The sequence below is a fragment of the Apostichopus japonicus genome, chromosome 4, assembly GCF_037975245.1.
Source record: "Apostichopus japonicus isolate 1M-3 chromosome 4, ASM3797524v1, whole genome shotgun sequence".
Lineage (NCBI taxonomy): Eukaryota > Metazoa > Echinodermata > Holothuroidea > Aspidochirotida > Stichopodidae > Apostichopus > Apostichopus japonicus.
Genome location: NC_092564.1, coordinates 26,458,571 through 26,475,347, shown reverse-complemented (window position 1 = coordinate 26,475,347; position 16,777 = coordinate 26,458,571). Strand labels below are relative to the sequence as shown.

The window sequence follows — 16,777 nt, the reverse complement described above, 5'->3', positions numbered from 1 at the left end:
CCAAGACCACACACTCAGCCTCTTACTTAATTACCTTTATGAAGTTAATGAAGCTTTCCCATGCAACATGCATAAGTAAAAGCTGGGTAACAGGAGGAGAAAGGAGGAGTCACAGGCCCGGTTCCAGGGCATGTGGGTATACCCCACCCCCTTCAAGCTCATCCACAACTTCAAAAGAAATTGTTGTTATAACCTTGCGTCAAGGGTTATATATAGACTTGATTTAAATCTTTATCCTCAGAAAGAACCAGGTCTAAAATTATATTTTTTTCTGGGGGCTGGGGCGGGTGGGGGGGGGAGCGCGGGCTGGTGTTTGGCCGACCACCCTACATGGGAGTTGACTTCGACGGCCCAGGGCCACAAGTTACCCTTCCTTTATTCATTCTTGATGGTGGTGGGAAAAGCCGAGCAACAGTATTACGGGTTGTGGGGTAAGTGGTGTCCTACCTCTCCGGGCTGTCTGTGTATATTTGACATCACACCTCCCGTGTGCCCCCCTAATATCCTGTCTCACGGACGCACCCAGTGTTTTAGCTCTCTCCCCCCCCCCCCAACCAACCCTCCTCCCCAACCCTCGTCTTCTTCTTCGTTACGTATCTGCAGAGAATGTTGAGCAATAACCCCTTTCCGATTGCAGTCGAAAAGCTATTGTTCTAAGAAGCACCACAGCCTAAGTTGAGATAACCCGTCAGTATTATTGACAATACACTTAAAAAACCCGGTGTCCTCCCTCATGTGTTCCTCGTGGTTTCGTCGTGTAGACATATACTTATCTAGATCAAACACAACTATGTAAATTAATTTTGCCCTGTACATATACACTCGTCGCAAACAGATATTGGCCTCTCAGTATAAAAACTAACTCCCGTCCCAGATTTTATTTTCTAATGGTTCGTCTTTTAGCATGAGACTTCTTCTATATCATCACATCTAGAGAATTTATAGTTATCGAAAACAACAACATCAACAACAACAACAACATCAAACCAGACCAAACAGAAATATGACGGTGGACACGGTGAGTAATAAATTTGAAATTTTTCTTTTTGGTTTATAAATTAATTTTTCTGTTTTTTTAATTTGTGTTATCAACATTTGTCTTGTTAAGGTATAACAATATATTTACAATGAAATTAATAGTCCTAACTGGATAGATTAAATATTTCAAATGTCTGCTTTATTATCCAAATATCATAAGTAAGCTTAGACTATAGATTGTATATCTCAGAGGCGCATCCATGCATATTATATTTTCTAATCAAAAGAATGCAAAATACAATATTACTCTATAATAAAATGTAAACATGTTTGGCAAAAACTATATTTCCCCGAAAATTCCCCCCGTATCATTGGGAGGTTGGGGGGGGGGGTAGTGCAAAATTCTGCGATTGTATGTTATTTTTCACTGATTTTAGCACACAGTCTGTTTCTATAGACAACATTTACATTGATCCAATGAAGACATTTTTTTTGTGGTTGTAAACTTTGTTTGTGTTACATTCAATCAAAATAATAGTAACTTGTTCCAGCCAGTTTTGACGAAATTTCAGCTCGGACACTCTGTCGTATCATAGGCCTCATAATAGAATCACTTTAAAGCACAAAACAAACGTTAGGTTAACTTATGATGAGATGAGAAAAAAAATCTATAGAAATTCTACCACAATATGAAAATGGCAAAAAAATGTGCTTCCAACCGCAAGTTTCGCAAGACCATGTAGTCATTTATTACTTTTATTTTGCTAAACAATGGCCGCCGGAGTTGAAATTGACTTTTAGTAATAATTCAAACATTTAGCCATTGTGATTTCAGCATCTGTATCACATGCTCAGTGCGTGGTCTAATACGAAGTGTAAACAATATAGCACGCAGCTGGAACCGTCTTGTACCACCGCAGGAACATATATTTTATATAAAACACCATGAATATTGGTAAAAAAAAAACCAACCAAGAAATTTAGGAAGAGTTAAAAGAAGGACAATGATAAAGAAATAAGAAGCAGCAGACCCCCCCCCCCCCACACACACACACACGCAAAAGCGATCGTAGTACGTAATGGCGAAATACACGCTGAGTTAATTTAATTGCTAAAAGTTATGGAAGTACGGAATGTTCAACAATATACGACAAGAATATTGCTCGTTTTGGTATGGTAGGCTGTATAAACGGTGGGAATTTGACTCTGTAGAATTTATAATAAAATATCCGGAGATTTTGCAATATCACTCCGTGAATATCGAGATGAATAATCCCCTGTAGTCTTTGCAGTTTGTCGCCTATCAAAATTAAAAAAGCTGAAATTTTTGTATAAACTTCGTCATAATCTGACGTGGAGTCTAATCCGGCACTTTTACAACCATTTAAGTACTCAAAATTAACCAGGTTATTACATGTTTATTGCAGTTGAGAAAAATGTTGTTTGCCCATAAAATTCACTGTCCTGATTTATTTCCCCCCCCCCCCCCAAAACAAAAAAAAAACTTTTGAAAGTTTTTGAGATTTGTACTGAGAGTTTACCACCCGCGGTTTTGGTCAAAATTCATTGAGCAATAGTCCTTACAGACTTTTGTTTGCAGGGACCTTTTTCTCTCTCTCCAAGAACTGATTGTGCTACAGATGAGGCAAGTTCCTATGGAGACTGGGGAGGGGAAAGCATGGTGGTCCCTCAGGGCTTTTAGGGCCAGAGGGTTTGATATATCTTATATAGTCAAATTTCCGAATACTGTCTAACTATATTTAAATATTCCAAGGGTAATATCTTATAGATTCTCTTCGATTTCACAGGATTTGCCAGATTCCAATGGGAATGAGAATTTAGGGTACGTCAGCGATGCGAACGACTTTGAAGTTGTCGACAAGAAAGCGGCAGCCACGGATATACAACAAAATGGCGTCGGCATAAAGAGTAACTTTCAGAAACCCGGCCAAGTCGATTTGGAGATAACAAACGACCCAAAAGAAGAAGAGGACCCATGGAACACCGTTCCTCTCTTCCGGGTGGTGAAAATGACTCCATGGAAAGGTGAGAGGAAAAATACCCTGATCAACTAAACATTGCCATTTATGTTCCGTCTTCTACTTGATTAAGCAAAACTCATTCATAAGAGTAATGGTAATGCAAGTCGTCACCGCGAATAACGTATATAAAACTTGTATATAAGCCTATGTATCATCCACATCGGGAGCTGAGTACGTAAAGGAATAGGAAAATGTATTTACGTTATTGTTTTACGAACGTATATAGAGTGTTTAGTCGTATTCTGGCAGCGTTTCTTTTCCTTTATAGTATTGATTGAATGCAATGCGCATATACAGATTTATGAATAACAAAGTCTCTATCATACAACTTCATTCTTCGAGTTTAAAATAAGTTGTGTAATAAATAGCCTAATATTTTATTATTAATTTTTGTCCCTTCTCTTCCAGAGCTTACGTTTGCAGGTAAATTAAAGCGAGTTGTTTGGGATTGGTTTCTCATCACTCTGTTCAAGATCATCGCTCTCCTAGGCTTGCTCTATATCTTCGTCTGCTCACTACAGGTGATGTCTGCGGCTTTCCAGCTATTAGGCGGGAAAGCGGCCGGTGGCGCTCTTTCTCAAAATGAGATCATCAACAACCCTGTTTGTGGTCTGATGATTGGTGTCCTGGTAACGGTCCTCGTCCAAAGTTCCAGCACCTCTACGAGTATTGTAGTTTCGATGGTCGGAGCCACAGGTACGAAAGTTTCCTTACAACCCAAACCCTACCCCACCCGCATCCCCAACCCACCCTCTATGATTCTACTACCTCTACATAGTTGCCCATACTCTTTCCTCTGTGGTATTTCACCATGCATATAGCCAAATAAACCATGACATTCACGTTACGGTCATCTGTGCTGACTTAAAAAAAACTTGCGGCATTCTGGTTAGTGTTTAAACGGTTATGAAAATGACCATTCTAATCGCAACCCCCCTACCCACCCCCCTCCCTCCATCCTCAATTTCCCCCAGTTATTTAGGTGGGTCAAGTTAGATAAACCTCCCAGTTAGTAGAAAAGGACTCAGGGAGTTGCCGTTAAAGAAGACTAAATATTCCTTTTCTTTAATTCCGTATCTGTTTCATAGAGTTGGGAGTTCGTAAGGACTCACCATGATTTACGTACTTAAGTTATAAAAGCTCCTTTAATATAAACTGTCATTATTTCTTTCTTAAATTCTCAGAGGCTGGAACAGTGAGGTCAGCTTAATTTAACCCCCTCCCCCCTTTTTTTTTTGTTCTTAAATATATAAACGTCCCTGTTTTCAAAGATTTTCATAACAATATACATTAAGTCTCTCTCTAAATTTATTAGAAAAATTTTCTTCTCCTTATTCATCAACAACAGTAATCACAGTCTCGCAGGCGATACCGATAATTATGGGTGCGAACATCGGTACATCGGTGACCAACACCATAGTTGCGCTCACCCAGGCCAAAGACAGAAATGAGTTTCGCCGTGCGTTTGGAGGCGCTACAGTCCATGACATGTTTAATTGGCTCTGCGTTATTATACTTCTACCGTTCGAGGTCGCCACTGGTTACCTGGAATGGTTGAGCGCGGCCATTCTAGACCTGTTTAATGTTTCTCCCAATGCGGAAGTTGACGTTGATTTCTTAGATGCTATTACCAAGCCTGTCACAAGTAAAATTGTCCAGGTGAGATCGCTAAGACAAAATATATAGAAGGCTTAACTGCTTAAAGTAAAACTTAACTTTTGTTGTTATATGTCCAATTGCCCTTTAAGAAAAAGGAGGGAAGAATAGGATTTCTGGTCATCGTTTTATATTTTAAATGAGGAGTTTACTAACCATTTCGTCTTCAATGAGCAGTTTAATGTGAAAACTGATTTGTTGGACTAAGACATCAGTTTAACGAAAAGTACTTGTAAAGATAATTTGATATAAGTATTTATAAATATAAAAAAAAATCTTACAGGGAAATTACTAAAAAAAACTTAAAAAGACCAAAGATATATTGGCTATAGCCAAGAAATGTTTATATTTGGATCTCCTCCAACTGAGTGTTAGATAACACCATTGCTAGTACACAAGACTTGTAATCCTGTCACTGGTTCGAATCCCTATCTGGCCGAGAAATATATTTGGTCAAAGAGATATAACTGTATAGGCAGAGTTTTACCGCCGATACGTTCATAGTTTAACAAATTTAAAATCTTAAATGAAGACAATTCTTGAAATGTAATTTCAGTTAAAATCAAGATATTTGATTTTATATCCTTGTAAACAACAAATTGTGGTATAGGTATTATAGAATTTCTTCTTGTTTCTCGTATAGATTGATAAATCCGTTATCACAGATATTGCCCTCAACCAGACAGATGGCGAGGAAGTAAGCCTCTTAAAAAGATGCGCTTCCAATGAAACAGGATCTAGTTGTAAGTTTATAAACCATCATCATCGTCGTCATCGTCATCATCATCACACAACAACAAACATGAAAACAAAAATGAAAATAAATAAGTATCGATTGAAAATGTTTAACGTCATTTACAAGTTAGTATGATGTACACAGCTCTCCTATTCTCAAGTCAAGATTGAGACTAATATGCGGCTTATGATTTAGAATCAGATAAATAATCGATCTCATTTAATTCAGTTAAGAGTATCAGGGTCTGTCGGTAGGGGGGGGGGTTGGGGCGGCAAGGGTTATATAGAAAGTAATTTTATCCGCAGTTCCAAACACGTACCTGAATAATTGGACCATTGCATGATACAATATCAAGTCAATATTTTCCTACGGGCCAATAGAGATATCAAACAGTCTGTTGGTACCCATGTTCTAATACTAATATCACTCTACTCTGTCCTCACATAATCATGCTTCGAAGCATTTTTAGTGCCAGTATATATGTACAATGTGTTATAACCTTTATCTTATAATGTAGGATATGCGTATACAGCTCAAACTTTAACTGTGACAATACCAGTGCATTGAAGTATGACACGTAAAGATGGTTTATATGGGGGGGGGGGGGGCGGGGGGGGTTCCTCAACGAGATGCAAATTGTCCCAACCCGGGGGCGCATGGCGATATCGAGAACCTGATTTGAATGTTTATTCATGAGGTTGCATATACTGTTGTACTGTCCTAAACGTGATGTATGTAGTAGTGCATCATATTATCGTTGATGCATTGGTCTCGTCTTCTCTTCTTCGTTACCAGGTGAGCACATATTTGCATATTCTAACCTGAGTGATGCAGCCGTTGGAGGTATTTTGCTGGTAGGATCACTGCTTACTCTTTGCATCTGCCTTCTCCTTCTCGTGAAACTGTTGCAGTGGATGCTGGTCGGTCGTATGTCTCTACTTCTAAGGAAGGCCGTTAATGCAAATTTCCCAGGATACTTCTCGTTCTTGACCGGTTACTTTGCAATGCTCGTGGGTGCTATAGTGACGTTTTTAGTACAGAGTAGTTCTGTATTTACATCGGCATTGACCCCTTTGGTAGGCTTGGGCTTGATAACAATTGACCGTATCTATCCGTTAACACTAGGCTCTAACATTGGAACCACCGGAACCAGTATTTTAGCAGCATTCAGCCAAATTGATAACTTTAATCTTGCACTGCAAATTTCAATGTGCCATCTGTTCTTTAATATTACGGGTATAATCATTTGGTACCCAATTCCGTTCATGCGAAAAGTACCGATTCATTTGGCTAAGGGCCTAGGGAACAACACGGCCAAGTACAGGTGGTTCGCTGTGACGTATCTCTTGCTTGCGTTCTTCCTCTTGCCCGGTGTTGTGTTCGGTCTCTCACTAGCAGGGAACGTGATATTCCTCAGTATTGGAATTCCAGTCTTGGTCGTTGCGGTGGTTATCGTCCTGATCAATATTTTCCAAGCCAAAGCTCCAGGACTTCTGCCAAAGGTTCTCCGAGATTGGACATTCCTTCCTAAACCAATGCGTTCACTACAACCTTATGATAAACCCATCGCTAATTGTGGCAACTGGTGCGCTAAATGCAGTTGGTGCGACTGCTGTTCGTCGTCAACGATGGCGGATAGTGATTCAGAAGAAGACATCGAAATGGCAGTAACAATAGATGAAGTCAAAATAAACAAATATGAAGTTTCGACGATTTCATGAGCAGCATGGGCTCTGTTGCATATGTATCAAAAGACATTATTTTATGTTATGTTATTATTATTTTATAGTATAGTGCACAAGGGATACTTTCTATTTAAAGAGTTACATGTTTTAACCGGGTTTCATTTATACGGTATGAAGTATGTTAAATGAGCTGTATAACCAACCTCATGCATTTTATGTACATATTTTAAGAAGTTGCCGGTTTAAACGGGTTTCACTTATAAGGTATGAAGTATGTTTAGTGAGTGGAATAGACAGCCTCATGCATTTTATGTACATACTTCAAGTAAGTTACAGGTTTAACCGGGTTTCATTTTTACGGTATGAAATATGTTTAATGAGCTGTATAACCAACCTCATGCATTTTATGTACATATTTCAAGAAGTTACAGGTTTAACCGGGATTCATTTATACGGTATGAAGTATGTTTAGTGAGTGGAATAGACAACCTCGTGCATTTTATGTACATATTTCAAGAAGTTACAGGTTTAACCGGGATTCATTTATACGGTATGAAGTATGTTTAGTGAGTGGAATAGACAACCTCGTGCATTTTATGTACATATTTCAAGAAGTTACAGGTTTAACCGGGATTCATTTATACGGTATGAAATATGTTTAATGAGCTGTATAACCAACCTCATGCATTTTATGTACATATTTCAAGAAGTTACAGGTTTAACCGGGATTCATTTATACGGTATGAAATATTGTTTAGTGAGCTGTATAGCCACCCTCATGCATTTTATATGCATACTTCAAAAAGTTGAAATATTAAAAGCACGCGGGCCTCTTATCATCTTGGGAGACAAAGTCACATTTCTCAGCCAAGCAGTTAATATTTTTATTTTATGTAGAAGGCTCTTTGATTCTCATTTAGGGCTAGTTAAATGCCTGTCTAAAATGAGCAGAGTGTTACCTTAGTAAGAAATAAATAAGAACTATTTTTGTACCTTTTTAAGCGAACTGACCTTCTGTCTTTTGACAAGATAATTGTACAATTGACGAATGGAAGGAAAAATAAATAAAGCATTGAAACACAGCAGATTGACATTTTTACAAGCTTCTTCAACTTTTGAATGACTTTTGCCAGCCGATTCACACAGAGATTACAGTAACTATACTGTAAATCTTAAAACTTTGTAGAACAGTAAAAACTGAATTTTGCTGACAAATCTGATAATTTGGTAGCATATGCTATTATTAGGAATACAGTAAGAACTGAGGATATGTGTAATCCCAACAAATTAGTTGGGATTACACATATCCTCAGTTCTTACTGTAATCCTAATAGCACATGCTACTGATTTATAGCACGATCCAGTCCTTAATTTAGTACAAAACTTTAAGGTTTACAGTAGTAACTGTGTTCTCTGTGTGTATCGGGTGCTTTTTCCTTATTCTTGCTTTGCTCGTGATGCTATTAGTCTACCCCTACCTATAAATAAGGTAATCGTTCCAAGATAACTTCGTACAAATTTCTTTACAAATTTTTGAAAATGCAAAATGTTCTGAGACAATGACTTAAAACTAACAAAACAAAACACAATGGAAGCCTTACTGTAGTGGCCAACATTACCCCCTCCCCAACCACCCCACCTCTCCAGCTCGTTTCGAAGAAGCCCAAAATCATCTGCAGGGCTGCAGGGAAACGAAATGGACGAAAGTTTGGTCAGTTACGTGTGACCAGTATTGAGTATTTCTAGCATATTTAGCAAGATCGGCTCGTATCAATGAAGACGTTGTACCATAGTGCAAGCGGACTCTGCTATCAGAGCAATTAAAAGCGCTGGAAATCGTTATGAACCCCCCCCCCCAACTCTACCAATCCCCCTCCCCCTCCCATCAAGTGCCTCATAAAAGCTCGTCCACGGTTATATTGAAATATAATGGAAGAAAATATGACGTTGTTAGGTGTGGCTAAGTTTCGCTATTTGTAATGTTGGCATAGTCGGCAGAACCGACTCGTATATCAATGAAAAAGTTGTACCTGTGAAAAACGAACTCGGCTATCGATAAAGCAAATAATAAATAATTCGTTGGATAACAGTTCATTCAAAGTGGGACGACGTATATTAGATTAGACAAAGAATAATTCACATCAAAAAGTAAACACAAACTTTGGCTAGTACCCTATTACATGTATATACGTGTACTGGTGTCTTCACCTCAAAATCAACAACCACCCCGATAGTTGCGATAGTTGTATCTACTATAATGTTTTGAAAACATGTTATTACGTTTACTGATTAGTTAATTAAAGCGAATGATTTTACATAAGAGTATATCTTAAACCGATTGGTTCCGCGTTACTTGTTTTTAAAACTCGTTGGATAAGATATTCAGTTTTTGTTGTTGTTATTGATATAGGCCTACACCTATATATGAATAAATATGATGAATAAACAACTAAATAAAGCACATTTAATGTATCACGTTAGGCCTTAACATGTAAACGGCAAACACAATGTGCTGTTCCAAGTGGTGTGTTGGACTCTCCTCGACACCCCTCCCCCCTTTTCAACTTAACACGCAAAAAGGTGGTATATACTAGAATAATATTGTAGGCATGATTTTATCAAGTTAAAGTAGAAAGTTTACAGTCTTGTTTGAGGCCAAGCCCCCCCCCCCCCACCGAGACCCACCGCTTTTACATGGGTCCGCTTATACATGACCACAATTGTCTCGATTGAAAAGTTAAATTTCATTATTTTTCCCAAAAAACAAAACATAATGAAAAGAGAACAGAACAGAACAAAAAAAAAATTGAACACAGGCCTAATACATTTAATTTTATCCTTGAAAGAAAAACTTCTATTACAGGAAATTTATACTTTGAGGGACACAGCAACGGTCTTGTCAACCATTTATGTATCATACATAATTGACCATTATTTGAATGTCTATAGCATGTTTGTAGTGTGTAAAACTGATGCATGACCTCTAATTATATGCCGGTCTCGTTAACGAGAATCTAATTATGCAGCTGCAAAGTAGACGTTTTTTTCTTGGAAGGGTGAATAAGTAAAATAATGGCCTGGCTCTTCTTCGATCTTAACAGGATCGTCTTTCAGAGTATTAATATAATAAAAGGCAAACAATACGTTCTACTTACCAAAAGCTTTCTCTAATTTAACCGAAATTTGACTCTGTTTGAACAAACAGAAGAACAAACAGTTTAGCGACTGAGATTAGTCAGTATATACTGATAACAGACGGAAATTTCTTGGGAGGCGCTTTGAAGAGGGTATTAGGGCTGGTGTCCGCGGTATAAATTCCCAGACATCCAAAGGGCAATATATCCAAAAGTTAAACTAAAGTTACTTACTTAACCTTTTGTTTTTTGAAAACAAAATTATTTCGATGAATGTACTATCTTGGTTTTCATACCGCATTAATTGTGTGGTTAACTGATTAATGCTTAAGGTCATCATATGGTCACAAACAAATTCTCACATAGCAGACTTGAAACTGATGGCGTAACGTAATGATTGGCTGGCTTCCAAAAGCCGGACGGTACTATATAACACTTTATGTCACTTTAAGACTTAAGCTTTACTTAGTGGCCACTTTTTATTCCTTCTGCGGCAGTGCGGCCCCTTCTTGGGCCAACATTTATTTATTTTGCATGAACTGTTAACACGTCAATATCAAATTACAACATTTTAAAATAGACTTAACTTACGGCGCAGGGGCCTCGTTGTAGAGTTAGCAACATTTGCAAATGGATTATGACTTTCTAGGATCTTCCCCTCCGTCGGTGAAACATATGCAATCTATACGTAAAGGCTAAGCCAAGGCTAGGCCTGCCCTACGGGTAAACCATAGCATAGGCCTGCCCTTTGGGTAAACCATAGCCTAGGCCTGCCCTTTGGGTAAACCATAGCATAGGCCTGCCCTTTGGGTAAACCATAGCCTAGGCCTGCCCTTTGGGTAAACCATAGGCCTGCCCCAGTTGGGTAAACCATAGCTTATAGGCAGGGGCGGGATTTGAGTTGTAAAAGTGGGGGGGGGGGGGGCAAACCTGCCAGCAAGACTATCTAAGCGGAGCGCCACCATCGGTTGGCGCGGAGCGTACAAGAAATTTTTTGGCTTTACAAACCCTCCAGATGGCCGGAAACGGCACTTCCCGAGTGCTCTAAGCTGCATGTACCCGTCCTTGAAATATGGATCTCATGTCTACAATTTGTATCTAGATAGTTAATTATTGTTTTAGTAGAACATATGGTCAGATGGTGATGTACAACTTTTGTTATACGTCACTATCTAAGCGGAGCGCCATCATCGGTTGGCAAGGAGCGTCGAAATTTTCGATGAAAGGTACCCTTAGATCGGTTAAATTAACACCCATGTAGGCTTTAAGTTGCATCTAAACAATTAATGAACGTGTTGAAATTTAGGGAGGACGGATAGAAGAACTTATATGGTGATGTACAACTGAAGCTTATACGTCACTATTTAGGCGGTGCACCACCATCAGTTGGCGCGGCACGTCGAAATTTAAGCAAAAAGGAAATCCTAGATCAGCAAAAATGACACCTCTGGTAACAATAAATCGCATCTAGACAGTTCTTTCCCCCTAAAATTATTAGTATATTGTGCATTTGGATCGATCAAGAATATGTTCAGCACCCACTTCGAAATTCTCCCCACTTCTTGGAGCACTTGGCAAATATTGGGGCTGAACATACCTTACCCCCCCCCCACTTTTTTCATGGGGGATAAGCCCCTCAAGTCAACCGGTTCCGTCGCCACCGAAGTCGAGGAGGGGTGATTTCGAGCAGTAAAGAAATTACATCGGCATTGCCATTGCATATTGTTGAATGACACGCCGTGTGGGGGGGTGTCATGTGTCATGTGTCAGTATATTGAATTTAATTATTGATATACCCAATATGCAAATCTGGCCTTCGTAAATTGTTTCTCTGGATTTAGTTATTCAACTCATTCAGTAGAGCAGCAACGTTGAAAATCAATTCCTGAAGCTAGCACTGTAGCACATGCCGCGGATTCATCACATGCAGAATTGAATCGCTAGTGTGTTAGCTCCAGGATTCGTAACCTGTGCTGCGAACCATGTGCTAGCTCCAGCTCCAGTTATTCTGCATGCTACATGTTACGATCTTAAATACAAATTCGACTTAGATTCGAAACAAATAGGCCTATTTGATAGGGCTGTTGTGGGGGAATAATTTCGATTAGGGTTGTGCACATTTGTCTGCAAAAACGACAAAAAAGTGAACTAAGATTTGGGGAAAAGTGGGGGGGCAAATGCCCCCTCTTGCCCCCCCCCCGTAATCCCGCCCATGCTTATAGGCCTGCCCATTGGGTAACCATAGTCTAGGTCTGCCATTCGGCTTCAGGTTACTGATACTAGTTGTTGACAATCATGGAACAACAGCCTATGACTATATGGCTAGAAATAGACCTGTTCTTCAATCGGATATAACCTTTCTGAAAGTTTCGTTTCAAGGAATGAGTTATCTTGATTTTTAATCCACAATATTTTTATCTGATTAATATGTAGGTCATATATATTAAAGTTCATCTCAAGACGATTATGTGCAAATCTTATATTTTTGGAGCCCTTGAAATTTATGACGTCAATTCAATCGATATAAAAAGTCTAAGGTGTCGGACTGCACTCTCAAAGACCCTAGTATTAGTGGCTGTCTCTGGGCTGAATAGCTGAAAGGTGTGTTTGTGTATACGAGTATATGGGGTGAGGGGGTTAGGGGATTGATGATATCCATTGTTAATTGTTTTAAGACAAACCACGCAGTGACACGACCAGAAACTCGATCGTTGGAAAGTCCGTTAACTTCAAGCAAACCATTAATTAAGTGGCTGTACGGCACGTTACCTGTAATTAAAAGTTATCTGCGTGTTCGTCAGTCAGTTCTGCATATCTATGAATATATGCATTTAATTATACCTTTTATTGGTCACTTATCAGCGAACGGTTACATTGAAAGTTAATCAGCTTTAAGAGTTTCAATTGATCAAATATAAAGTGACAGGGTGGGACACTGCTTCACCATTTACCGCAGGCTTCCCCTTATTACATATTTCACTCGTGTTTGAACACGTTCCCAGTTATTAGGACGGCGAAACGTTGCAATTATCATTATTTTGGTCTGATCCGGTTTTTGCTGTATAGTTTTATGACAACGCTATACTATTTTGCAATTGGAAACAAGTTTTCTTTTATTCGTCAGCCGCCATGTTATTGATAATTAGCCTATGTATCTTTGTACGGACTTGTGGTTCGTATAATTATTGATGATTTAGACTACGAAATTTGTGTATTAACGTACAGAATGGAACTACGATTAAAAAAAGGTTCAATAACTGTTAGTGGAAAATATTAATAAATTTGAGCTTGATGGTATAAAGGAGATTTTTGCTTTATTGACAAAATATAGCTAATAGAAGGCAAAAAAGAAACAATTGGAAGTTATTGTGTGTTCTTAAGTGGAAGGACATGTTTTTGTTGTATACTTTTTAACAGAATACATATGTTGCTTAGATCGTCATGTGCCATGATGATAAGTTAATGAACTGCACAAGGATGAATATATGCTAAGCTTCAACTATGTTGTTTTTAAACTTCTAAACGGTAATAAAAAATATATATTTAGACATATGAATGTATTTCATTTATTGCGACAATCTTGATTATTTTTCTTTGTTTTATATAGCAACGATATCACAAAAAGCGAGAATAAGTTGATCAATTTGATGGCATAGGCGTACGAGGCGGGGGGGGGGGGGGGCAGAAGATAAGAAATTCGGGGAAAAGTCCTGAAAAATTCGGGCAGCCTATATGAGGAGAAAAAATCTATATATATAAATATGTAGTAGCTTGCCCGAATCTTTTTCATATTTTTGCCCGAAAATTCCGTGGAGAGCGTTCTGTGTTATTTGTTTTGTGACATTAATATTAATATATATAGGCCATGTGATTTTCTTTATTTAGCATCATGATGCCTGAAAATTTCCGTGTAACGCCATCGTAAGCGCAGCTCATCTGGGCTACCACGCTTTTTGCACTATATCGCCCAAAATTATTAACAGGGAACGCCGCTCACTATCGTGGTGACACGCATACATGGAGATTAGCAGTCTCTGAAGTGAAAAAACCGCAGAAAACATTTTTTTTCTAACTAGTCAACTGTATACCTGGACATCCCAGACATGAGTGTATACTGTATAAGAAACATTTTCTTTTTCATGGATGGTGGGGGGGGGGGGGGGGAGTGCCTACAAGTCTAAAAGTACATGTTTATCATATTCTTTGTTATATTTTACACTTTTTTGTGAGACAAATTGCAGTCTCACCCGACACAACGACATCTTCCCGCCTACGTGTCGTTGAACAATGTATGTTTTTCTGGGGGTAGCTGAGTACTGTGTTAAAATAATAAGTACCGTAACTAAATAGGAGCTTAAAATATATACTGTCCTAGTTTTCCCCGTCAAAGTGATGTTACCATTTTTTCTTCTTCTAATTTACTAAATTTTTGGGGAAGTGTAAATTTCTAAACGTGAGATTATAAAATAAAGAATGTTTAGATGCAACTTGCAAGGCCTCAAAAGTGCCATTTCCGGCAATCTGAGAGGCATATTTTGCCAAAAAAATTCTTGTACGCTACGCGCCAACCGATGGTGGCGCTCCGCTTAGATAGTGTCACGGAAAATTTCGGGCACAAAAGTTTCTGCCCCCCAAACCGAAATGGTCCCGTACGCCATATATGAATTCGATGCCAAAGTCGAAGAAAACAATTTCCGAGTTCATTTACTCGAATTAAAGTAGGGCAGTTTATTTAAAGAGTTGTGGTAAAGCTTTTGGCGTGAACTTAATACAGATGTAGGTGAACGCATGTCCAAGTGGTTCTTGTATAAACACTGCATGTTTATATGGCGTTTCTACTTTGAATGAGAAGGTTAATTACGCAGTCAAAGAGTTGTGAACTCATCATACCTTCTACTGGTTTGCCAAGTTATATATTTATGAATATTCAGTACCTACTCATAGTTGATTGTACTCGAATTCGCCTTCGAGGATTTGTACTCGTCGTATTCGAGCCGTTTTGGAATCTAGTGTCGATATCAGTGAAATATGAAATACTGTGTACTCATATTTTTAGATACTGAAGTATAGGCCAATACTTGTTCTAGTATAGTTGACTGTACTCATAACCAGTATTCTAACATATATAGTTGACTGTACTCATACCCGTATTAGGCTAATACTTGTACTCTTGATCATATATCAATGTGACTTCTACCGTCATACCTGTACCGTAATAAACTCACTGTTGTACCCGTACTACCAGTTTGTCTGAAGTACAGAATTAGGCTTACAACTAAATATACGCCATCACTTGCACAGGCATATTAAATTCTGAGTGGATTATGCCTACTATCAAAACTGATGCATCATTTAACATCTTAATTACTTCCATTTTCTATAACCATAAATTTGAATTTTATAGACTTTGATCATGTGCAGTAAAATATGTTAACGTTATGGCTCAACCAAGACTTACGTTACATATTTTACATTGTTTTAAATATAGTCTACATCATCGTGTATAAACTGTTGATTCGATTGTGATGAGCATGTGACTCCCATGAATTCATAACAATGTGATCATCTAGACAGACTAATTTATTTATTAAGTGAAGGTCATATATACATTCTGTGATTGACTCTAAATAGCCTTCAAATAATGGATCACATTTTGTTTGAATAGTTTGTACGTGTGTCAACATTTAAGGCGTTATGTCGTTGCCATGCATATATAGTTATTTACTACATAAGTTGTCTGTGAGTTTCCCTTTGTTAACTGACTGAAGGTGGTATTATCTTTAAAGTTTGAAATATGTACACTGTGGTGATTTAATGATTGATGTGATCAACCGTTAAGATAAGTTTAAAATAACAGGAATCTATAAACTCAAATGAAAACAAGCTCAAAAATAATTTGTTTTGAAAGAAAGAAAGACAATTAATATCGACAATTATATTTGTTTAAATTGTGGTAGTAGTTTTTTTGTTGATCACTTGGAATAATGCAGGGGCGTATCCAGGATTTTCTAACCCGGGGGGCGCGAATTACTATCTAAGCGGAGCGCCACCATCGGTTGGCGCGTAGCGTACAAGAAAATTTCTGGTTTTGATACCCCCAGATCACCGGAAATGGCACTTCTCGGGCTTGAAAATGACCAACCAGATGTACACTTTTTGCCTGAGAACCAAGTATTTCCCAATAGTTTTTTTCCCCATCCATAACCTTTTTGAAGATTTTCACCAGTCACACATCATGTTCGACCTCATCGCATGTCCTGTGGATCATTGCTTTTATAGGTAATACTACGTAACGGCCCACAATACCCGACAGCCCCACTTTTGAAGGTTTTAAGCCCACTATTTGTTCAGAATTTGAAAATTCACATTTCTCGTGAATAAACTCACTTCAAAACATACCCTTAATGTTACACAAAATTTCATCTATGGACAACCAATATAGAAAAACCTCCTTCAACTCCTAACAGAGCGGTCAAAATTGCACGAGTAGAGGGAAGTGTGATGAAGAATGTTGTTCAGGAAATTTTCGAAAATTCAGATACAGTT

The 16,777-nt window shown here is 38.3% G+C and overlaps 1 protein-coding gene across 1 annotated transcript; it reads left to right on the top strand.

The window, feature by feature from the left end:
• The first annotated feature begins 854 nt into the window (after positions 1-854).
• On the top strand, positions 855-8,182 carry LOC139966974 (sodium-dependent phosphate transport protein 2B-like). The gene is made up of 6 exons (XM_071970514.1): positions 855-1,018; positions 2,787-3,024; positions 3,429-3,716; positions 4,369-4,679; positions 5,320-5,419; positions 6,208-8,182. The coding sequence occupies exons 1-6, from the start codon at positions 1,004-1,006 to the stop codon at positions 7,131-7,133; spliced, it is 1,878 nt and encodes a 625-aa protein (XP_071826615.1). The 5' UTR covers positions 855-1,003; the 3' UTR covers positions 7,134-8,182.
• Positions 8,183-16,777: the final 8,595 nt, after the last annotated feature.